Source organism: Orcinus orca, chromosome 12 (genome assembly GCF_937001465.1).
Source record: "Orcinus orca chromosome 12, mOrcOrc1.1, whole genome shotgun sequence".
Taxonomy (NCBI): domain Eukaryota; kingdom Metazoa; phylum Chordata; class Mammalia; order Artiodactyla; family Delphinidae; genus Orcinus; species Orcinus orca.
In genome coordinates this window covers 37,004,245-37,029,036 of record NC_064570.1, presented here as the reverse complement: position 1 = coordinate 37,029,036, position 24,792 = coordinate 37,004,245, and the positions used below count along the sequence as shown (strand labels likewise).

The window sequence follows — 24,792 nt, the reverse complement described above, 5'->3', positions numbered from 1 at the left end:
TTGAGAAATGATATTCTGCAACCCTCCAAGCATTCCTAAGGATAAGATTTATTCTAAACCGAGAGAGCTGTTCCCTTTATTCCTCATAACGTGTTTCTACATATGAAAATCATTCATTCCCCTGCCTACCTCCCCCAGTAGACTGAGATCTTTGAAGGCAAACTGCTTACTATTTATTGCTATATCTGCAGCTACCAGCCCAATTTATGGGCTCAATAAATGTTTGTTATGAGAATGAATATTTAGTCAGAATGGTGAGAATGTAGCAAAAGTAGGTGACTATTTTGATTTAAAACATTTCATCCGTGATATTCAATGAATACCCTGCGGTACAATGACTGCCTTATCCGTTTTTTAAAGTGGTGAACTTGATCGAGCTGTGATACCTTTTAGGGTGCTTATGGGTTCTCAAACAGCTAATAGTTTCAACTATAAACCAGAACTGCTTTGTACAGAGGATGATAAATGAGGACATTAAAGGCAGCTTTAGCTGGGAAATGGAAATTTGTTGTCTCACTGATTTTCGAGGCGACCCGAGTGAGTCTTCACACTAACAGCAAGGCAAAGGTAGGCCCCTAAGTATTCCCACTGCCCGCTGGGCTAACTTCCATCACACTAATCTAAATAACACGCTAATTACTAAATAATCTGTAACTATCCAGTGTTTCCATGGCTGGTGTGGACTGTGAGCCACATGGGAGCAGGCAGCGTATGCGGTTTTAACTCAACGTTAGCACCTACCAGAGTGCCCAAAGCCAGTGTTCAATAATTCAATATTTTTTGGGCACTTAATGAAGTACAGGTGGTTGGAATACAGATTTTCACTGAAATCATCCAAACCATGTCAATCTCGCCTTCTTTTTATCACTTTTTCATCTCTTCTTTCACTGATTATTTCAAATTTTCCATGACCCTTTGACTCTTTTCCTAAGAAACTCATAAAAGACAGAATGTGTGGCCAAGATGACAGAGTAGGAAGACCCTGAGCTCACCTCCTCTCCCAGGCACACCGAAACTACAACTATTTACAGAGAAACTCTCAATGATGAGAATGACCTGAAGATTAGCAGAAAAGATTTTCCACAATGAAAGCTATAAAGAAGGACTGCAATGAGATGGATATTTGCAGGTTAGAGAGGTGATATGATAAAGACCCATACCCCCAGGTGGGCAACCCACAAACAGGAGGGTAATTACAATTGCAGAGGTTCTCCCCAAGGAGTGAGGGGTCTGAGCCCCACGCTGAGCCTCCCCAGCCCAGGAGTCATGCAACAGGAAGATGAGCCCCTAGAACATCTGGCGTTGAAGATCAGTGGGGCTTCTGTATGGGAGAGCTGGAGTACTGTCTGAAGCACAAACTTCTCTCTTAAATGGTGTGTGCAAAATCTCACACACTCTGAGTCCCAGTGCAGAGGCAGTAATTTGAAAGGAGCCTGGGTCAGACCCACTTCCTGACCTTGGAGAGCCTACCAGAGAGGCAGGAGGCAACTGGGGCTCCCTTGGGGAACATAGATGCTGGCAGCAGACATTTCTGGGAGCTTATTCTACTATAAGGACACTGGCCCTGGCAACTTGCCATTTTAGAGTCTTCTCTCTAGCCTATTAGTGCCAGGGGATTACCTGCCCACCAGTGTACCAATACCAGCCCCGGGACCCCTCAGGCCATGAGGTCAGCCATGTAGGGATCCAGCCCCGCCCAACAGCAGGCTGTCAGCCACCACCCAAGGCAGGGCCTGGCAGCCAACTGGACTGGGGGCCAGCCCTGTCTACCTGTGTGCCCACAGTAGTCAGCCCATCAATAACAGACGGTCCCATGAAGCCCACATAGGGGGTGCCACTAGAGCATATAGCTCTGGTGACTAGAGGTGAGTGTGCTCCTTGGTCCCCTAGGATGTCTCCTACATAAGGCTGTTTCTCTAAGATCAGGAAATGTAACCGACCTACCTAATACATAGAAATCAACACAGGGAATTAGACAAAATGAGGAAATGGGAATCTGTTCCAAATGAAGGAACAAGACAAAACCTTAGAAAAAGAACTAAACAGCGAGGATAAGCAGTCTACAGGATAAAGAGTTCAGTGTAATGATCATGATCATAAAGATGGTCAAAGAAATCAGGAGAAGAGTGGATGAACACATGGAATTTTAACAAAGAGAAAGTATAAAGAGTTAACCAAGCTGAAGAATACAATAACAAATAAAAAATACACTAGAAGGAATCAATAGTACATTACATGATACAGAGGAATGGATCAGTGAATTAGAAGAGAGAGTAGTGGAAATCAATGACTTTATCTGAATTAGATATTTTGTTCTGTGAAAGACCCTGCTGAAGGGATGAAAAGACAATCTGCACAGTGAGAGAAAATACTATCAAACCACAAGTCTGACAAAGAACTTATATTTAGGATATATAAAAAAAATAAAAATTCAATAGTATAAAAACAAACAATACAGGGACTTCCCTGGTGGTTCAGTAGTTAAGACTCCACACTTCCACTGCAGGGGATGCAGGTTCAATCCCCGGTTGGGAACTAAGATCCTGCCTGCCACGTGGCATGGCCAAAAAAAGAAAAAAAGTACAATTAGAAAATGGGCAAAAGACATGAGAGACATTTCACCGAAGAGGATATACAGATGACAAAAAAAGCACATGAAAAACATTCCCAACATCATCAGACATTAGGAAAGTGCAAATTAAGTACCTGATGAGATATTATTACATACCTATTGCAGCAGCTAAAATTAAAAAAAAAAAAATGGCACACCAAAGCTGGTGAGGATGTGGAAAAACTGGATCTACCACACATTTCTGGTAGGATATAAAATTGTACAGCCACTCTGAAAGTAGTTTGGCAGAGTCTTTCAAAGAACAAAATATCTAATTTGGATGAAGTCCAATTTATTCATTTTTTTTAGTTTTATGGATCATGCTTTTGGTGTCATCTAAGAACTTTTTACCAGGTCCTTGTTCCCAAAGATTTTTCTCCTATACTGTCTTCTAAAAGTTCTATAGTTTTATGTTTTATATTTAAGTCTATGATCCATTTTGAATATATTCATGTAATGTGTAGGGTTTAGGTCCAGGTTTATTTTTTGCCTATGGATATTCAGTTGCTCTCATAACATTTCTTGAAAAGACTCTCCTTTCCCAACTTAATTGCTTTTGTACCTTTGTCAAAAATCAGCTGGACATATTTGTATGGCATTTTTTCTGAGTTCATTATTCTGATCCATTAATCTATGTGTTTCTCTCTCTGCCAATACTACACTGTCTTGATTACTGTAACTATTAAATCAATACAGTCATTCCTCTCACTTTATTCTTCTTTTTCAAGGTTGCTTTGGTTACTTTAATTTCTTTACCTTTCCATATAAATTTTATAATAATCTTGTCTATATCTATGAAAAAAATCTTGCTAGGATTTGGATAGTGATTATTTTAACTGTACTTTAAGCCTGTAATGAGGATAATTCGGCATCTTCACTATATTGAGTCTTCCAATTCATGAATGTGGTATGTCTCTCCATTCATTTGGATCATCTTTGATTTCTTTCTCAACATTTTATAGTTTTCATCATACAAATCTTGTACATATTTTTCTAGATATATACCTGGATATTTTGGGTTTTTTGAGTGATTTTAAATGGTATTGTATTTTAAATTTCTGTGTTATTGCTAGTATATAGAAATACAGTATATTGCTCTTGTAACCTTTTACCTGCCCTAACTCACTTATTAGTTCTAGGAGGATTTTTGTAGAGTCCTTTTGAGTTCAGCATACACAATCATGTCATCTATAAATAGGGACAATTATCTTCATTCATTTCTGACCATTATGCTTCTTATTTAATTTTCTTGTATTATGGTTCTGGCTAGAGCTTCCAAACTTTTAAAAGGAATGGTGGGGACAAACATTCTTGCCATATTGTTAATCTTAGAAGGAAAACATTCAGTATTTCAACATAAAGTATGATTTTAGTTGTAAGCATTTTTTAGATGATCTTTATCACATTGAGGAAATTCACCTCTATTCCTGGTTTTTAAATCATGAATTAGTGTTGAATTTTGTCAAATGCTTTTCTGCATCAATCAATATAATCATGTGTTTCTTTTTTCTTTTTTAATCTATTAATATAATGGATTACATTGATCAATTTTTAAATATTGAATAAGCTTGCATCCCTTAAATAAATACTATTTGAATAGTTGATCATAGTTGATTAATATACTTTTTTAGTTTTAATAATATGGTTTATTTAACCCAATATATCCAAATAATACAATTTCAGGATGTAATAAATATATACTGTTAATGAGATATTTTATATTCTTTTTTTGTACTGAGTCTTCAAAACCGTTATGTACAGATTTTACATAAAGCATATACCAATTTAGACTAGTCATGAAGATTAATATATTTCTATATTGCTGAATTTCAAGGACTAACATTTTGTTAAGGATTTTTACATCTGTATTCATGAGGGACATTTGTATGTAATTTTCTTTTTATTTTTTTGCACTGTTGTCTGGGGTTTTGTTATCAGGGTAATACTGACTTCATAATATGAATTAGAAAGTGTTCTCACATCTGTTTTCTTGAAGAAATTTTGTGGAATCAGTGTTAAATCTTTAAATTTTAGAAGAATTTTCTCATGTAGTCATCTAGGCCTGGAAATTTTCTTTTGGGAGTTTTAAAATTATGAATGAAATTTCTTTAATAGTGATAGGGCTATTCAAATTATTTCATATTGGTTAAGTTGATAATATGGGCCTGTCAAGGAATTGTTCCACTCCATTTAATTTGTCGAATGTATTTGTCTAGAGTTGTTTTTAGCAGTATCTTATTATCCTTTTGATGTCTGCAGGTGTCTGAATATTGGACATTCTGTTCATTTCTGATATTGTATTTTGTTTTATTTTTCTTTGTCAGTCTTGATATCAATTTTATTATTGATTTTTTTCAAGAATTAGATTTTTGTTTCATTGATAATATCTGACCAATAAGCACATAAAAGTACATTCAACTTTAGGGAAATGCAATTAAAACTCTCTAAGATTCTTCTTCACAAACTAGAATAACTAAAATAGAAAAGATTGGCAATACCAATTGCCGGAGAGACTTTGGAGCAAGTAGAATTCTCATGCATTGCTGGTGGGAATATAAAATGGTTCAAACATTGTAGAAAGCAGTTTGGCAATTGTTTTTAAATGACATACTCTATGATCCAGCAATCCCACTCCTCTAAGTATTTATCCAAAAGAAATAGAAAATTTATGTCTACAAAATGTCTTGTATATGAATATTGATAACAGCTTTATTCTTAATAGCTGAGAAGCAGGAAAAAAGACAAATATCCATCAACAGATTAATGGGTAAACACATTGGATGTATTCATAAAGTGTAACGCAATAAAAGAGAATAAGCTGCTGACACAAGCAATTGATTCATCTCAGAAACGCTCTGTGCAATCAAAGAAGGCAGACATTGTATACCTTGTGTTTCCATTTACATGAAGTTCTACAAAAGGGAAAACTAATCTATGTTAATAAAATCAAAACAGTAGAATCTTATGTTGGGGGTGATTATTTGGGTTCTATAAATGCATATCTTAATTGGGGTGCTGCTTACATGGCTTTATACAATTGTCAAAACTAAAACAACTGCACACTTAAAATTTATGCATTTTATCATATATAAATTATACCTCAGTTTTAAAAAAGTGATACTTTTACTGGCATATGTCTCCTTTATGTTCTAAGTTGATTTTGGTTTTTAATATGTGGAATGAGTGCTCTTTTATTTCAAGAAAATTTTATTGAGTTAAGGGTTTAAATATTTTTCTGTTCTTTTCTTTGATTTCATTCTTTGGTGACTCCTGTTTTCTGTGTGTGTGTGTGTGTGTGTGTGTGTGTGTGTGTGTATAATTTTGTTAATCTTTTCACTTTCCTTTTTTTTTCTTTCTATTTTATCCTTTACACCTTCCTATACTTCATTTATTTACCTTACAGTGTATTTTTCTTTGACTATGTACCTTTTAATTCCATCATCCTTTCTGAAGATTTTTTTTCTTACTCTTGCTTGAGAACTGTCAGTTCTTTTTTTTTTTTTTTAAACTTCTTATTGTATAACCATTCAGTTTCTGAGCTTTTCTATTTCTTTTTGTTGTTGTTATTTCAGTCTTCTGTGTTCTTAATTTTTTTTAGCTCATTTTGGGATATTAGAATTTAGTTTTCATCTTTTGTGGCTACACTTTTTGGTGGTGATTTTATTTTATTTTTCCCTAGTTTGAATAAAATAGAATTTCTATGACTTTTATGAAGAGGTTGCTGTGGAGAATGCAGAGATGGATCAAAATAGCTTTCACTGCTTCACCACTCTAGGGGTACCTCTTCTCAAATTATGGTTTTTTTTGTGTATCCATGTCTCCATCTCTGACCTAAGTCTAATTCAGGGAGGTTATCTTTTCCAGAAAACCTTGTGTTTCAAGATGGTGTTCAATCTGTAGATGACATGTTTTGCAGTTACAAGATTTGGGGGGATCTCCTATCTCTTGACCCATTCATTCCCTCTAGTATTTATCTCTTCTTTATCTCCAGTGTTCTTGCTCTGCTCATTTTTCTTTGACCTCCAGTAGTATTAATTCAGGGTGAGGTTCTATACTTCTAGATATTTCTGAAACCCTGGAGGTAGAGTTGCCAGATAAAATATAGATGCCTGGTATAAGTTGATTTTCCAGTACACAACATTTTCTTTTTTAGTGTAAATATGTTCCATACAATATTTTATTTGCTGAATCAAGTAATTTTACCTGGAGGACATATATGACCACAACTGTTCCCTATCTCCCTTCCCCCCACTTAATGACCTTAGCCACTCAGTTTTTGCACCCACAAGTGAGTCCCCAATTTTGGCCAACCCTTCGAAGAATCTGAAGCCAGGATTCTGTTCAATGTGAGGGCCTTAACTTCTAGAGGTAACTTTTATTTATGATCTAGAGGTTCTGTGGCTCATGGGACTCATCAGACATTCCTTTTCATTTCCTGTAACTTCTATTACTCAGATCTTGTAATGGTTTGGCCACATCCACCAGTATTTTGGGGTTTATATATGGCGATTCTTTGTCAACAAGTGTTGTTGAAGATACTATGTATTTTCTTTCCCTGCCCTTGTTGATATGTTTGGTTTCTAAAGAAAACTTTGAAAGAATAAAAAAAAAATTACCTATTACATCTCAAGTGTCCAGAAGCCAGAAGTCCAGAACCAATAACTTTTAAAATGATATTTTCTTGCTATTTTCATTGTTTATAGGAACACAATAGATTTTTTTGTATTGATGATCCTTCATTGTTCAACTCTTAATTAGCTCTAATAATTTTTCTGCCAATTCTCTTGTGAATAATCATATCATCTATGAATAATGAAAGTTTAATTTTTTCCTTCCTAACTTTTATTGATTTCTTACATTCTCCTGTGCTGCCTAAGTTATACAGTATAATATTGAATAGGAGAGGTGAGTAGTCTTGTGTCTATTCATTCAATTTTATTGTGGGAATAATAATACCTACTTGATAGGATTATCTGAGGATTGAAAGAGGCAATGATGTAAACTTATTTTAGCAGTATTTAGAACATATTGAACTGGTAATAAATGATACTGTTATTATCTGTAAATGTCAATACAATCATTCCATATTATACTCATAAATGTATAAAGTGCCAGAAAAAAATGAAAGGGCTTAGGAAATAATAATTAGAATATGTATGTGGATGCCTTCACAAATAACCATATTATTTTGGGCTACTCTGCACTGACAGAGAGAATATGTTTGGAATTAAAAATAGATATATAGTGATTTATTTAATGAATTATGGTTTTCCATATCATTGTCTTCAAAAATAAAATATTTTCACATTAAAATATTTAAAATAATAACAAATTTGTAAAGTACAGGATATTGTCACTTTCCTTACAATATGGGGTAAGCATATGATTTTATAGGTGTGCATGGGAGGTGAAAGGACAAGAAAGGGAAAAATATCTAAGTGGAAAGGAAGACTCAGCTGAAGAGGCCAGAAGCAAATGACTGGGTATATTATTTAGGAACAGTCTATGTGTATTACACACTGGGGACAGCTTTGTTGAAATTATGGTACAGACATTATTGATATATTATTGGACATTTGGATGGTAAACCCTTTAAAATAGTCACAACCTGTGTGATTTTCTAAAAAATCTGTAATATATTTATAAAATAATAGAGTGTTTCAGATATTGATCCTGGCTTATAAATTTTCACATGGAATTGAGCCCCATTCTTGCTTATTTCTTACAGTGTTTTTTTAGTATTTCATTTACGCTTATGGTTTTATCATCAAAGTGATTTGTGAAATCTCATTTTTTGCTGAAGAAATTCAGGGGACTTTTTCTTTTCTATAACTTGTAGTAACTTCAACATATAGGTCAGCATCTCCAGGATACCAACTCAGAGATAGAGATTTATATTCAGCAAGTTTATTGGAGTGTGCTCTTAAGAACAAAGACAGGATTGGGTAGATGAAAAATTGGAACTGCATTGCAGTTGCAATCCTTTTATGTTATGGGGCACTCTAAAGCCAATATGATCTTTCATATATGTCCAAATTTGGGAGAATGATGGGCAGGCCTTTGTATTCCCCCATGGACCTGTCATTGGCTGTATGCTGCCTGTAGGAGTGGGACATGACCTTGAGTTATGCAGCTCCCTTTGACCAGGGGGCAATTCCTTGAGAGGGACTTAGCTGTGAGACATTAATTAGCCATGCTGGAAGAATAAGCACTTAATGCTAAAGGGTAGATCTAGATGGTGCACCATGGATTCTCTTCAATCCGTACCTTGCACTACACAGATCCACCTGCTTCAGGTAGTACTGTCATCCAATTTGGAAACACCCCCTCTACTAGTTGATTTCTTTTCCTAAGTGAACTTACAAGATCAGTGAGACAAACTGCAGCTCCACCTCTGTAGTTGCTCTTGGAGTATGCTGCACTATCCATTTTATCTATATTCTCTGGACCTTCATCTTCCTGTCTAGGCAGCTTACCTACTGGGTTAATCCAGACCCTCAACCATGAGGAATATAAGTCACTGTTCACTATGCTTGTCAAGCCATGGTTACTTCTGTGATGCATTGCCATTAAAACTGGGTAGGGGGTTAGCAAGAGATGCCCCACTGTTTCATATATTGCCCCTATCAAGAGGGTGATTCTTTTCATCACTGCTGGTCTCTTAGATCAAAGAATCAAAAGTGACTGAGTGGCAGCCATAGCTTACATTTAGTGGAAATTTTGCTTTATCCTCTAGTGGAAGTATTTCCCTCTAGAACCCAGGACATCTAGATCCACAAAGGCTAATTTGTGGGGACAGGAAGGACAAATTCTCCAAATACATCACAGTGAGTGACAGTGAGCAGAGCTACTCCTGCTTTCGCTCCTCTGCTTCCAGATCCGTGTATTCTACCTATTGAAGACCCAACACCATATCATAGTCATTCGTGTAGGGCATTTACTGCATCCTGTAGGAAGACATCTAGCCTTGTACAGTATCATCTCCAACTTAGCACCCCATTTGCAAATTCAAAAGTCAGATGAGTCTGTCAGACTGACAATTTCTGGGTGCTATGACACCAATAGATCCCATAGGCATTTGTTAACTTCCATCCTTTCCTAACTATAAAGTGTGTCCTTTGTATCAATGCAGTGCTTTGGAGGACCCTGTGTTGGTGAGTCAAACATCCTTTAAGACCTCAGTTAGTGGTTCTTCCAAAACTTAGAAGCAGGAAAGACAATCTATACTTAGAATTTCAACTTCTGCCCAGATGAATCACTCTCACTTTTAGGATAGAAAGGATTCAATGTAATCATCTATTATAGACTGGCTGTTGGTCTTCTCAAGGAGTTGTGCCATGCTGGGGACTCAGCCTTGCTCTGTTGCTGGCAGGTTAGTTATTCATCTATAGCTAAATAAGTCATCCCAGTTCACCACCAGTACAAAAGTTAATAGTTTTAGTGCTACTGTATGCCAAGAGCTGTCATTATACCATCTATTCCTATCATGAGGTCCTCGTTGCTAGGCAGCAGGAAGTGATCTAGGTCCAAAATTCCCCTTTAATATCTGCTTTCCAGGACCACTCCTACTTTCAATCATTGTTAGTCAAGTTTTTCTGTAGTAGATTCGGAGGTGGAAATTCACATGCACGTCATTTATAGGGGAGTGTTCCCAGGGACAACACCTGTAATAAAGTGAGGGAAGCAAGACTGGTCAGATGAAGTTTAACTTCAGTACAGCCAACAGAAGCCTCAGCTGATCCAATGTAGAGCTCTGAAACTGTGCTGATCTTTAATAAATGTCCAGAATTAAGACAAGGGTCTGGGAGTTTTGAACTTTAGTGTTAACCAGGCATGAGATGAGGGTTGCTCCTGGAGGTGAGCATAAATCATAAGCAAGACAGCTCACTTTGACCAAGGGTAATTCCTGATAAGGAGCTTGGCTGTGAGCTGTCAACAGGCAACACTTCTGGCAGCTGGATAATGATTAGTGCTTCAGTCCTAAAGGGGCACCTAGGCAGTGCCCACCCACCAGACAGCATCCACTACAATCTGAGTTCCAAAATGCTTTATTTGAATAATACTTCTTTCAAATACATGTTTGTAATCTTGAAATTTTACACAGAAATAAGTTTGTACTGAAATAACTTGATAAAAGATTTTCGATTTTTATGTATGATCTATTAGAAAAAATATCATTTCCACATGAATATGAAACTATTAAGGAATCAACAATAAATAGGGCAAACAGTTTTTACAAACAGTTTGGATGAATTTTCACCATTCCTCACACTCACTTACCTTATAACACCTTGTAACCTTTCATTTGCAAGGCATGTGTCTCTGCTGAGATTTATGTTCTGTATATTACTTACATGTGAAGTCTAAAATATGACACAAATGACCCCATCTACGAAACAGAAACAGACTCACAGATATAGAGAACAGACTTATGGTTGCCAAGGGGGAGGGGATTGGGGAAGGGATGGAGCGGGAGGTTGGAGTTAGCAGATATAAGCTATTATATGTAGAATGGATAAACAACAAGGTCCTTCTACTGTATAGCACAGGGAACTATATTCAATACCCTACAATAAGCCATAATGGAAAAGAATATTCAAAAATAGAATATATATATATATATATAACTGAATTGCTTTTCTGTACAGCAAAAATTAACACATTGTAAATCAACTATAATTCAATTTAAAAAATAAAGAGCAGAAATTTTAAGAAAAGATTTCTGTTCTATAGACAATGAGCAGGAAAAACTCTAAGGAGTCTATGTAGGCATCCAATCTAAGACCATAACCTATTCTTAACACCTGGGCGAAATAGTCATAAATTTGATGAAGATATGATAACTGTTTTAGAGCCAAATATAAAACTTGATTTCTTAGGCTGATTTGGACTAAATTCAATTTTACCCTTGAGTAGGAGAAAATATTTTTAAGAGGAAGATAGTTTTTAAAGCTTTTATACTTGAATACCATGTTTAAGCTGAGAATGTCATTTTAGCCTTTGGGTGACTAAAAAAGCAAACAGAAGATTGGGAGAAACTCATATGTATAATGAAACATAAGTATCCATTTTGGGGACTTGTAGATCATCATTATTTGACCTTATTTTCATCTTCCTGGAAAGTTAATATCTATTAAGCCCTCATTCAAAGGTCATTTTAGTACTAAATGCACATTAAGACATACACATCTGGGGACATTATTTTTACATACTCTCCAAGTCCCTATCTACCAGCAGCAACACATTTGATCACATAATGTCAGTCTTGCAAAGAATGTATCTACCTGATGGCTGTTAAGAAGGCTGATGGTTTTTTCTTAAGATACATTCCTTAAGAAATTGTGAATACATCCTTTATAGAAGAGTTCTTGTATAATGATACAAAAAGTGATTGTCAGTGCTAATACTTTTGGTTGATATCACTCTGCAATCATTGTATCCAATAAAAATGATTGACTGTATTAAGTGGCTGACATAAGGAATGAAACATTATGTTTATTGCTATCACCATTGTTGAGCTAGCCCATGGGCACTGCAGCTAACACTTGTAATGTGAGAAAGGGTCTACTTCTCCAAAAAAATAATAGTAAATCACCTTGCATTCATCTAGGAATGTTAGTTTCAAAATTAGATAGAAATACCAATATTGTCCAAATTATAGAGGTAGATTCATTATGGAGATAGGGCTTGAACCCAGGTCTCCTAACTTCTAGATATACCTTTCTATGAAGTAACTAATTTAATAAATAATGATAACAATTTTATTTCTAGAAAAAAATATAGGCAAATTGATGTAGTATATCAAAATGTCTTAAAATTCAAAAGGAAATACCTATACTAAAAGTCAGTCTGAAAGAGTCTGTTAGATCCAGTCTACTTAATATACACTGTATTTATAGCACTTAGCCCTTGTGGGAAATTAGTTGACAGTTAAAAATATTTTTTTAAAAATGAAAACCTCAGTATTAATGTATTAGTTTCCTATTGCTGCATAACAAATTACCACAAACTTAGAGGCTTAAAGTAACACCCATTCATTTATTCTATCACAGTTCTGTAGGTCAGAAGTCCAGGCGGGCCTGGCTGAATATTATGCTTTGGATCTAAGGAGACAGAAATCAAGATAGTGACTGTCCTGGCCTCAGATCTGGAGCCCCCGGGGTACAGTCTTCATCCATCTCATTCAGGTTTTTGGCAGAATTCAATTCCATTTGATTGTAGGAATGAGGTCCTCATATCCTTGCTGACTATTTGCTGGGGATTGTTTGCAGCTTCCCATGCTTTATATCTCTCCGACTTCCCCTTCTGCCACCAGCCAGAAAAAGCTATCTGCTTTACAAGACTCCTGTGATTAGATTAAGCTCACCTGGATAATCTGCCTATGGCATAACACAGTCACAGGAGTAATAATTCATCATATTCACAGGTTCTGGGCATTAGGGTCGGATATATTTGAGGGGCCATCTTTCTGCCTACCACAATTAAGAAATTAAAAAATAAATGAATTTAAGAAAATTGCTAAATCGATTTTTCAAAAACACTGTTGATTTGTATTTCATTTATGAATCAAAGTTTGCACATGAAACCAAAAGCTTAATTAATCAGGTAAACCTATAACTTTACCTTTGTGTTCTTAAAAGCTAGAAATGAAATCAAAAAGACATTTTTATTGGATACTATTACTATTGTTTTCAGAGTATCCTTTACACAGCGAAAAGATGTGTAACTTAAAACTGAATTATGCTCTGCATTGGACCAAGTTCTTGTAAGAGACTTCTCCTTTTAAACCAACTAATAAAAAACATAGTTCTAATATATCATGATGATTCATTTTAGCTCTTCTGAGGGTAAGCTTTCTATATTCAATGCTTCTGTCTTATGCAGTATGCATTTCAATACAGATATTTAATTAATTAAAAATCTAGTGATTTTAAGTTTTCCACTCTAACATTTAGATTTGAATATATGGTTATCTCTTAAAGAGGCTTTATTTATGTGGGCTTCTTAGCTTCTTGAGCCCAACATACCAGTGTAGCAAGCAGTATTCACCAAATATGGTATGACTAAGCTTTTACTATTGACAGTATCCAATCAAGAAGACAGGTATTGAGAAGACATATCACATGAAATATTGGTAAATGTCTATCCTGTCACTTATGTAGGCAGAAAGAATATTCGCTCAGTAAAAATCTTGTTGCAAATCGTTTTATCCAAAAGCAAGTTAAGAAGTTGTATTGAAGTAATTTTAAATGTTTGGGAGAACTTTATACTCACCCCATACTTACAGTGTAATGTCATACAAAGCACCCAAGACACATGAAGTTTCCTTAATGTTTCAGCCTAAAATAAGACCAAATATATATATATGCATACATATATAGGTATATATACACATACATATATATATATATATATAGAGAGAGAGAGAGAGAGAGAGAGAGAGAGAGAGAGAGAGAGAGAGAGGGAGAGAGAGAGAGAGAGACCTGTATCTGTACTTAGATGTTTTTAAACCAAGCACAGCAAGTAGACATTTTTAAAGGTTATATTAATAGATTTACCATACCCCAATTAGGATAATTTACATATTTTAGAAGGTTGTTTACCTCACTATAGTCTTGCTTTGAAGTTGAGATGAAGGCTAAGGGGATAGAAAAGCAAAGAAGAGATTAAAACCTTTCTGGTTGAAAGAGACAAGATATTTTCTAATTTCAAAAGGAAAAAAGTGGTAGATTATGCTTACTCAATCAAAATTCTCAACCACCACACATCTACCACATCTCAGTGAAGCATATTTATATAAATTTTGAAAATGCCATTGTTAACTTTCTACTTTTAACTCTTTAGAGGGCCCTGTTTTCCTTATTTGAATATTCTTAATATTTTCCATAATACTTTTCTTCCTTCTCAAGACACAGTTGTTTTACATTTCCAATGAGACCACTAACACTCTATATTTTTCCTCTTCGTATGTTCCTTAAGTTGTATCTTGCAGATTGTTTGCAAAACACTACATCTGATTTGTGTGCTTCCTCCATGGATGGTCTGGAATCTTTATACTTACTTTGGGTGTAATACTACATTACTTCTCTGTTTAGTTGAATATGTATAGTCTTACTGAAGCAAAGGGTTGAGTATTTCTCTAGAAAACAAGACACACATAAGAAGCGTTAAATAGCAGTTATTCACTTTTGCATATTAAAGGAAACAAGAATTTAGGATGTGCATAGGTTATAGTGGCAGACAGCTCTGCCTGCCAACCCCCATTCTCTGCTAACAGAATCCCAATATTGTTCAGATATTTGGATGGTCAGCAGAGCTCTCAGTGGGATCTGATCCTCTCTCAGGTCCAGGGGATGAATTACAATTGGTATAAAACAACCATGATAATCCCAGTCGTCTTTGTTAGTGATTGGGTTCAGGAAAGTAGGCATGTGACACAGTTTCACTTAATGAGATGTAAATCTGCTGAGTGCATTTGGGAACTTTTTTCTTTCCTGAAAGAATAAAGTGTTGCAGAAAGAAGGGATCTTTCCTTCCCAGCATGTTTCTGCTTGCAGGTTGTGTTAACTATGTGAGGATTTGGAAGGAAACCCCAAAGGTATAAATCTAGAGCCATGGCAACATTGAACCGACAGCACCTCACTTCCAGACTTCATGTATGAAAAAAGATTTTAAAAACCCTAGTATTTAAACCACCTGTAGTTCAATATTTATTACTTACAACCAAAAGCATTCCTAACTAAATCTCTTTTTTGTTTTGTTTTGTTTTCATTTTATCCATCTTACCAAAGTGATCCTGAAGCTAGTACTTTCAGTCTTGCTTTTGAGATAATAAATGAAAAGGTGTTTGGCAAATTGAAAAACAAAGTGCTTCTAAGATGAGAAAAATATGTAGTTTTTCATTACTAACATGTACATACGTATTAGCAACTATACATTTGGAACTACATTCTCCACATGAATATTGCAATCTAAAAAGTAGCCAAGCACCTAGTTATTCTAAATATATGTTCATGTTTACATGTGGCTACTGAGTTGAACATTGCCTCATTGATTTGTCTCTGTTTGCTACAACTGCTACACAATTAATTGGATCATCTGTGTGATATTCAGAAGTACCCTCTAGATGACTAGAGGATATAAAGACGTGGGGAACTAGCTACCCTATTGAGCAGGTTGAGCAGGCAGACTTTATTTTTGATGCATTAGCAAGACTATCTTTTTGAAAAGAAATCGTGTACTATGTACGACTTTTCTGAGCAGAACTTCCCAATAGTGTCACAGCTAATAGTTTACAGATGTGCTGGCATGCTGAGCTCTTCAGGAACCTGGGGTGGCCAGAGCCCCTGAGTCAGTCACATTCAGTTGCAAGCCAACTCCTTTGTTTGTATTATTGAGCCTTACAAATAGTACCTTTGTCTATGTGTGCCATGAGTTCTTTCATAAAGCACGGCTGAAAGGTTATAAATCAATATATGGATAATGCGTCTTCTTAAATGAAGTATTTGTTATACAGAGAGGGGACTCAACATTTTTAGGTATCCTAGGATATATTAATCAACTGGAACCATACATGTATTCAGAGTGGTCATAATAGTCCTAAAATATATGAATATAGCTAAAGATAATGCTTTCCACTCAATCTATGGGGTCTGATACGGCAGCATTCACTCAGAGTTTAATGCTAAAAATTGCTAAACTGCTAAAAAGTGATACTGAAGAATATTTGGATTGACTCATAATAAACAATTGGTAGTTTAAGACCTTTCTAAAGTTTCAAGGTAATCGCAATGGCTGATAAATTTAGGACTGCTATTTATTATAATTTTTAATATTTTAATGATATCATATAATTCATTTTTCCAACTAAATATTAGTCCATTATATTGATAATAACTATCACCTGCTTTCCCTCTTCCTTGCTTCTGAATAAAGAGTTTCTTGAATTGTATCTTTTCCTAGGTATTTAACTCATTTTGACAATTTTTTTTACAAGTCTGGAAATATTCAGGACTCTAAATGTATTGATTTCTGCATCCTAGAACTTTATGCAATAACTTCTGAAAACAATAAAACAGCCTTATATTTTTAGAATGCTGGAAATACCCTAAGAACAGGAATTCATAAAACAGGAATATTTTTATTTTCCAGCAAAGACTTTCACAGCACTTACATAAGGCATATAAGTAAAACAGGGTATGTATGTTTGCATGCCATTCAGGGGTTAGCAATGGACTGATTCTGAAGCAATGATATAATTGCCCCAAAAAAGTGGATCTTAATTTTGAAGATAATTACATTTCTCCACAAGTACTTAGGTATTATACTCTTTAGGGTTACATTTCAAAGACAGGTCAATGGAAAACAGAAGAGAAGATTTGGGTGGTTGTATTAGTTTCCTAAGGCTGCTGTAAGAAATTTTCACAAACTTGGTGACTTAAAACAACAGAAATTCATTCTCTCACAGTTCTGGAATTCAGAAATCTGAAATCAGTATCACTGAGCCCAACTCAAGGCTCATACTACCTCCAGAGGCTCTGGGGGAAATCTGATTCTTGCCTCTTTCAGAGTCTGGTAGCTACAGGATTCCTTGGCTTGTGACCACATTAATATAACCTTTAAATCTGTCTGCTCTGTTCATATTGTCTATTTATGTATGTAAAATATCCATCTGCCTCCCACTTACAAGAGTACACCCAGAGAATCCGGGATAATCTCCCCATCTCAAAATCTTTATCAATCACATCTGCAAAGACTTTTTAAAATTAATTAATTAATTTATTTATTTAGCTATATAAAGTAACAAGTAATATTCTCAAATTTCAGGTCTATGGGAAGTTTGGGACATCAAAGTAATGGAGTTTAAAAAAACAGTATTAGATATACAAAAATTTTGAATTCACATGGTAATAGTTTTTTTTTTTTTAATGCATTCTAATATCATCTTGACAATGATCTTCAAATTCCTACATAACCAGAACCAGAGGCAATTTCATTTTCTTTAGTGTTGCTGGGCTAGTCCAAGAAACTTCAACACAGGAAGAACCATTCTTTTTTGTTGGTTTTTTTTGTGTGGTTTTTTTTTTTTTTTTTTTTTTTGCGTTACGCAGGCCTCTCACTGCCGTGGCCTCTCCCGCTGCGGAGCACAGGCTCCGGACGCGCAGGCTCCGAACACGCAGGCCCAGCGGCCATGGCTCACCAGCCTAGCCGCTCCGTGGCATGTGGGATCCTCCCGGACCCGGGCACGAACCCACGTCCCCTGCATCGGCAGGCGGACTCCCAACCACTGTGCCACCAGGGAAGCCCTAGAAGAACTATTATTAGAATTTTAAAAGATGATTTCAAAAACCAGGAATATCAATAAATATCACTTTAAAATTGTTTGCTAACTGGAAAAAATGAATACTGTTTTTTTGATGTCACTTCTAGACACAAGGTGTGATGAATGTGACAGTAAACACAAGTTTCCTTTTTAATAGATTGAAGATTTTTTTCTCTCACGTATCACTTTCAGATCTATGTATTACACATCTACATCTTAAAACACTGCTATACAAACAAATATACATGAATAAATTACTATCTGATTGGGGTTTTAAGATTTTTTTTTTTGATGTGGACCATTTTTAAAGTCCTTATTGAATTTGTTACAGTATTGATTCTGTTTTATGTTTTGGTTTTTTGGCCCTGAGACATGTAGGGTCTTAGCTCCCCACCCAGGGATCGAACCTGCACCCCCTGCATTGGAAGGGGAAGTCGTAACCACTGGACCGCCAGGGAAGTCCCTACTATCTGATTCTTAATCTGTGCAGATTTCAGCTTTTAAAAGTGCAGATTGGTATTTTCTCACTAGTTCTTATGTTTTATTAGTCTTTCAAATCTCTTATTTGCATATGTCAATTAGGATGTTCCTATATAACTTGATTTATTATTATTTAGTACCAAAAGTTCTTTCAATGGAATCTTTCTAGCCTTAGGGCTGTGGGGCCATAAATATCTTTGTCTGAAATATGTTGCATGAGTTAAAAGGAAAGAAATTAGTTCTATACAGTTGTCTTCATGCTGAATATCTTTTTTTTTTTTTCAATCTAAGGGAATTATTTTCCATTTTTTGCTTTAAGAAGAATAGAATGCCTTTGGGGATTCAGTTTTTATTTGGAGTTGCCTAAAATTTAATAGCCATGTTTATATGTTCATTAAAATAATGTCTGTTGGATATTCCAACATTTATAGTCTGTCTTAGAAATAGTCCATTTAAGCAAAATATTTTCAGTTATGATTTAATATGTCAAACTAAACTAAAAACTTTTAAGCAAAATTGAAATTTATAGTAATTGATCAAAATAGAACAATAGGAAAAGCACAAAATTAAATAGTAGAGAATTAGTTGAGTAACTCACTGCATTTTTGCATTGTAACATATGTTACAGAATATTCAATGAGACATTTTAATCAAGTGCAAAAAAATCAGGTAACAGAATATAGAGTAAGATTCCTATTTAAACATATATGTCTGAAACATATTCATAGAAAAAAAGTGTATATGGGAACATATACAATAAAATGATACCAGTGATTATATCTAAGTATGGTATTTTCTCAATTTCCTTTCTATGATGTTCAAAATTTTAAAGATTTTCTACAATAAGAAATTTCTGTAATTGAGGGAAAATATAATCTTATTATAAAATGGTTGTCATTAAAATGTGTGCATAAACATAGAATCACAAGGAAACTTGAACATATAATAGCAGCATTGGTAAAATAGTAAGGTAGAAACCTGCCTTTCTAAATGATCTACAGTGTGATCTATGATTAGAATTGGATTTTTATCAGATTCTGGCTAATTATCAAACTAATAATTTTAATAGTAGTGTATTTTATTTAGCTATTTCTTTTAAGTGAAAGTTTATATAGCATGGGGTAGACGTAACAGGATTTATGAATTAGGAGACAGGATTTACATCATAAAGCAGACTGTCACTGGTCATAAGATGATCAAGAATTAGAAAATAAGCTGCTTTATTTGGGCCACTTTTGTTCTTTTTTATTATAACAATGGATGAGAAAGTGATGAGAATGCCTAAGCAGATTAAATGATGCTGCTGTTGAAAATGAGAAAATAAAGCTAAAATATAATTAACTTGGAGCAAAAGGTGACTATAGTCCAACCATTTTGACCAGGGTATTTGTTTTATGGGTATACATGTATATCTATTAAAATATTCTCACTGTCAGTATTAAAACACTTGATTGTTAATAATTCTAAAATGTTGCTTAAAGGAGTTGTTTTTAAGACAGATTTGTTAATACAATGCTTCTTAGGAATGCTTCTATCATAGTTCATTAGAACCGATTACATTATTACTTTCATACTAGCAGCAAAATATCAGTGATATTGGTAAACTGATATGAGTGTTGCTTTCTAGTGAAAAATAATGATACCTGAAAACGTTCCTATGGATTACACCAATTGCATATCAGTGGTAAACATAAATCATTTTAGGGGAATAAGCAACTCAGTTATATCTTGTAATGTTTCTCTACAGCATCTGTTATACTCACTTGCATCCAGCTGGTGCTTAATAAATATGAACTGATTCACTGCCTCAACTCTTTTTCTAACTAAGCACTTATGAAATGTGGCTGGTACTTGAATTGTACTAGGCTCTTTCGTCTTCTAAACATCGGCCCCCAACCTTTTTGACACCAGGGACTGGTTTCGTGGAAGACAATTTTTCCGTGGACCGGGGGTCGGGGGGTTGGGAGAGATGCTTCAGGTGGTAATGCGAGCAATGGGGAGCGGCAGATGAAGTTTCACTCACTTGCCCACCGCTCACCTCCTGCTGGGTGGCCCTGGTCTGTGGCCCAGGGGTTGGGGACCCCTGTTCTAATAATTATGATATTATTGAATAATAGTTCTCTAAACTGTGGTAGTTTTAAAGAGAAAGTCACTAATATAATTTAAACCATTTGTATATATTTGCATACGTGTTTATTAAAGGTGTCACACCACTAAAGGTGATAATTCTCTTTTGTAAATCTTTAACGAAGTAGAGTGCATTGTAGACTAACTGGTTTGTAATTAAATATGCAATAAAATGAAAATAATGCAAATAAATGCAAAGATATAGAAGGAACGTTTATTATGTTCCCTCTGGACATATTCTTTTGGATTACTCTAGGAGAAATGGGATAAAAAAGAACAAAATCATTACTAAAAATAACATGAAAGAGCAACTCATAAGGTATGATATAGAAAATGCTTTATAATTATATAGTATGGTCAACCATAAATAATAAATTGTTTTAATGAAACCAAATGAAAAAAGGTTTGCTTTATAAAATGTCATCCATCTATCAATATTGGCATTCATGTATCAAAGAAGAAACTTGGGCTTCCCTGGTGGCGCAGTGGTTGAGAGTCCGCCTGCCGATGCAGGGGACACGGGTTCGTGACCCGGTCCGGGAAGATCCCACATGCCGCGGAGCGGCTGGGCCCGTGCGCCATGGCCGCTGAGCCTGCGCGTCTGGAGCCTGTGCTCCGCAACGGGAGAGGCCACAACAGTGAGAGGCCTGCATACCACAAAAAAGAAAAAGAAAAAAAAAAGAAACTTATTCTAGGGAAGAACATGTTTCATTAAGGGATAAAGTCTAGATTGCAAGTTCAACTAGGTGGAAAAATATTTTGCAGAAGTTAATGTAAAAAGTATATTTTTTTAGTATTCTAAGGAGATTAAAATGTGGGGATTACTGCCGTATTACTGAAACAAGGAGAGGGGATGATATAACATAATCATCGTAATAAAAGGTGATTTTACATTTGAGGAAACTAAAGAGTAGTGAGACTTGCATGTAGCCACAGAGCTCCTAAGTGATGCAAACTTTAGGTCCCAAGTTCTTAATCTCTATATGCAATTTATTTGCATGTGACCCATTATCTTACCTGTCTTTCCCTAAAATTATTAATTTTGGGGACTAAAGCATAATTTTTTCAGCTTCATGTTTTTAACCAAACTAAGTATAATTTACATTTACACATACACATAAATGCATACCTTAGTATGAGTGATATCTAAATTTATCTGGATGAAAATTCCAAATTCTTATTATATATTCAACATCTAATGAAATAGTGATTATGCCATGTGTACCCCATAGATGCAGATAATATTTTTATCATCTGAAAATATAATTTCAGTTGCAAAATAGAAAAGCTATAGCTTTTCTATTAACATTCTTTAATGCCTCGTCAGGAAACCTAACTACCAATGACAAACTTTCAGGAATATATAATATATGTTATACAGTGTGTTTCATCCACTCTTACCAAATATTTTACTTATCCTGCTACTTTGTTTTTTAGTAAATAGTGGTTACTTAGCTCTCCATTATAAATAAGGTGGGGAAAGTGTGTCACCAGGAACAAAGAACATGATCAAACACTTCAGTCGATCATGCTTTCATTCTTCCTTACACTCATATAAACCAAGTCACAGGAACTTCAAGCATTTTTTTTTCTCACCTACTTATTCTTAAAGTGGGACCCAGCACTTCATTATATTTCTAAAACTAATATCCAAATCTGCAAAACAACCCAATAAGTCTAGATTTTAATATTTAAAAAATTTGTGAACAAGTTTCTACTTTATAATACGGACCAAATTTAGACATCTCATTAGATCTCTGCTCTAAAACTTAAGTTCCATGCCCCAGCCTGCTTAGCTTCCTGACCCTATTTCCAGTACGCAGCCTTCACTTCTCAAACCCCTTCTTTTGTGTTAGATCATATAGTTTTGCTCTTATTTTGTTCTCACTGAGCAGTGCACATATTCAACAGTTAGATGAATGCATCCCCCGGAAAACAGCTGAGTCAGTGTTTATTATATAAACTTATCATTTAGGGCTCTCAGTCCTCACACTACATGAATGATCATAGAATTCTCATAAGAACCAGATCTGGGATGGGTGGAAGGAGTTCTGCTTCTGAAAATAGTTAAGATTTTTTTCTGTCTTGTTCCTCATTCATTGATTGACTTATAAAATATTTACTGAGTACCTGTTTTGTACAGAGTACTAAGTTAGCAACTTAGAGATATAAGCATTAATTGAAAGAGTCTTTTCTCTCAAGGAGCTTATCATTGTGCACTGGGGAAAATATGCAAATAATTAGATATAAGACATTTGGAATGAAATTCGAGCAAGCAAGATCTTATTGGAGCACAAGGCAGGGATACACCATTTCTAATTGGATATCACTCAAGAGATGATATTTATATTGACTTCTGAAGAAAAATAAAAAATTGATAGATGGTAAGAGGAGTACTTAGGGAAAGTAAAATTATTAAAAGATAAAATTATTTAAATGGCACAGAGGTGAGAAATAGCTTTCCATGTACATGGAGCAACAAGTAATCCAATGTGTCCATAATCCATAATGACTTGAAAGATGAACTGAAACGTGTGTCTGAAAAGATGACATGGTACAAGATCATGGAGGTCCTTGAACTATAAAATAAAGATTTTGGAACTCACCATATGAAGAATGGGAGCCATTGGTATTCATTTAGCAGAGAAATGACATTGTAGCCTCTTGTTCCATTTTTTTTAAGTTCACACCTGCTGCTTTCTTTGTTTACTTCAACCTTCCACCATGGCCTTTCCAATCCCCCACACTGCTGTTTGGTAAAATCCATAAATTAGTTTGGTTCACCTCTTATGGAAGGTGTTTCACCTATTCTGTTAGATGTTGCAGGACTACCTTTTCTCATCATAGTTTGCACACATTTCCCATCTTCTTTCCTTGAGCTCAGACTATATACACCCTTTTATGATTTTTGTGTAAGAATCTTCTCTTTTCTAATCTACCTCTTTCACTTGACTTGAATTCAGGGAGAATTTATCATTGATCTTTGTATCCTCAGTGTCTTTCTAGCATGTTTCCTTCTAAGGACTTAATAAATTTTGGTTAACTGAATGCTCAGAACTGTGTCTTGGTAAGAAAATTTTGTCATTGATGAAGAAAGCACATTGCATAGACAACAGAATAAAATTAGAGATAATAACTAGATGGTCACTAAAGTGGGAGGTCATGAGAGGATAAAATAAGAAGGTGAAAGGATAAATGGAAAGAAGATGCCAAAGAGAGAAGCTGATTAGATGGGACAGAGGTATGAAAACTGATTTGAAGATGACCCTCGATAACTTGGGGAAAGGCTACATGTTATCAAACATTGGGTTGATCTTGCTAAAGGAAGATAAGAGCTCTCTTTTAAATGGGTTGTAGTTGATATATCTACTGGGGCATCATTTTTTTCAGATATCTGGAAACCACAACTATTCCCTCTTAAAACAGAAATGTGGACTACTATTTCTTTTGTCTAAAAACTGAAAAAATTATCCCTAAGCAAGTTTGAGCTGTAATACTATAAGAGTCTATTACAGTGAGGAAAAAAATCCAACTAGAGATAAATGTACATCTCATCCTGTTTCTTAGAAAGAAAAAATATCTAGTATTTTCCACTAATCTTAAGATTTGGTGTTCAAAAGTTCAAGTTCTGTTTAAATCTTACTCAGTTGATTCAAAATTAATTATGTTATTTCTCTCTTGCTTTTCTACAGTATGCTGTCTGGCTAGTCCTCTGGGTTACGTGGAATGTGTTTGTTATCTGCTTCTATTTGGAGGCTGGGGACCTCTCAAAGGTAATTTGCCATCTGATTTGCCTGAGTCATCAGTTGTGTGTTAACAAGCCTCTTCCTAAGTAAGGCAGAGTCTCACCCTGCTCTTGTCACTTAGATGCACCTCGAATGAAGGTAAATTGAAAGATGTCCTCATCTATCTCTCTGCATTTCTACCATCAAAGAAACATTTCAGTGTGTCACAAAAATGTCATTTTATTATTTTAAGCAAAACTAAATGAAATATTGATTATTACGGTGACCATACTGTGTACTTTTAAAACATTGACTTGTAAGAGATTTCTGAAGCAGAGTAGGAAGTTTTTCAGAGATAAAATCTTGAAGATTTTTGAAATCACTTAGTTGGCTTATTACTCTGCTAAAGACTTTCCTGATTGGACCCAAATAGCAATATAATGATTCAAATAATTAATGGGTTTTAGTTGAATAAAACTGTTACCAGAGGGATATAATTTATTACATAAGTGAATAAAATAGACATT

At 35.0% G+C, this 24,792-nt stretch overlaps 1 protein-coding gene across 3 annotated transcripts in view; it reads left to right on the top strand.

Moving 5' to 3' along the window:
- The window catches only part of NKAIN2 (sodium/potassium transporting ATPase interacting 2), a 980,961-nt gene that overhangs the window by 501,980 nt on the left and 454,189 nt on the right, over window positions 1-24,792 (top strand). For all 3 annotated transcript variants that reach the window (XR_007470706.1, XR_004477515.2, XM_049695657.1), the window contains one exon: window positions 24,233-24,313. Coding sequence is in view for 1 of the 3 variants with exons in the window: in XM_049695657.1 (XP_049551614.1) it covers window positions 24,233-24,313 (81 nt within the window). In the remaining 2 variants the exon portion in view is untranslated. The remainder of the gene's footprint in view (window positions 1-24,232; window positions 24,314-24,792) is intronic.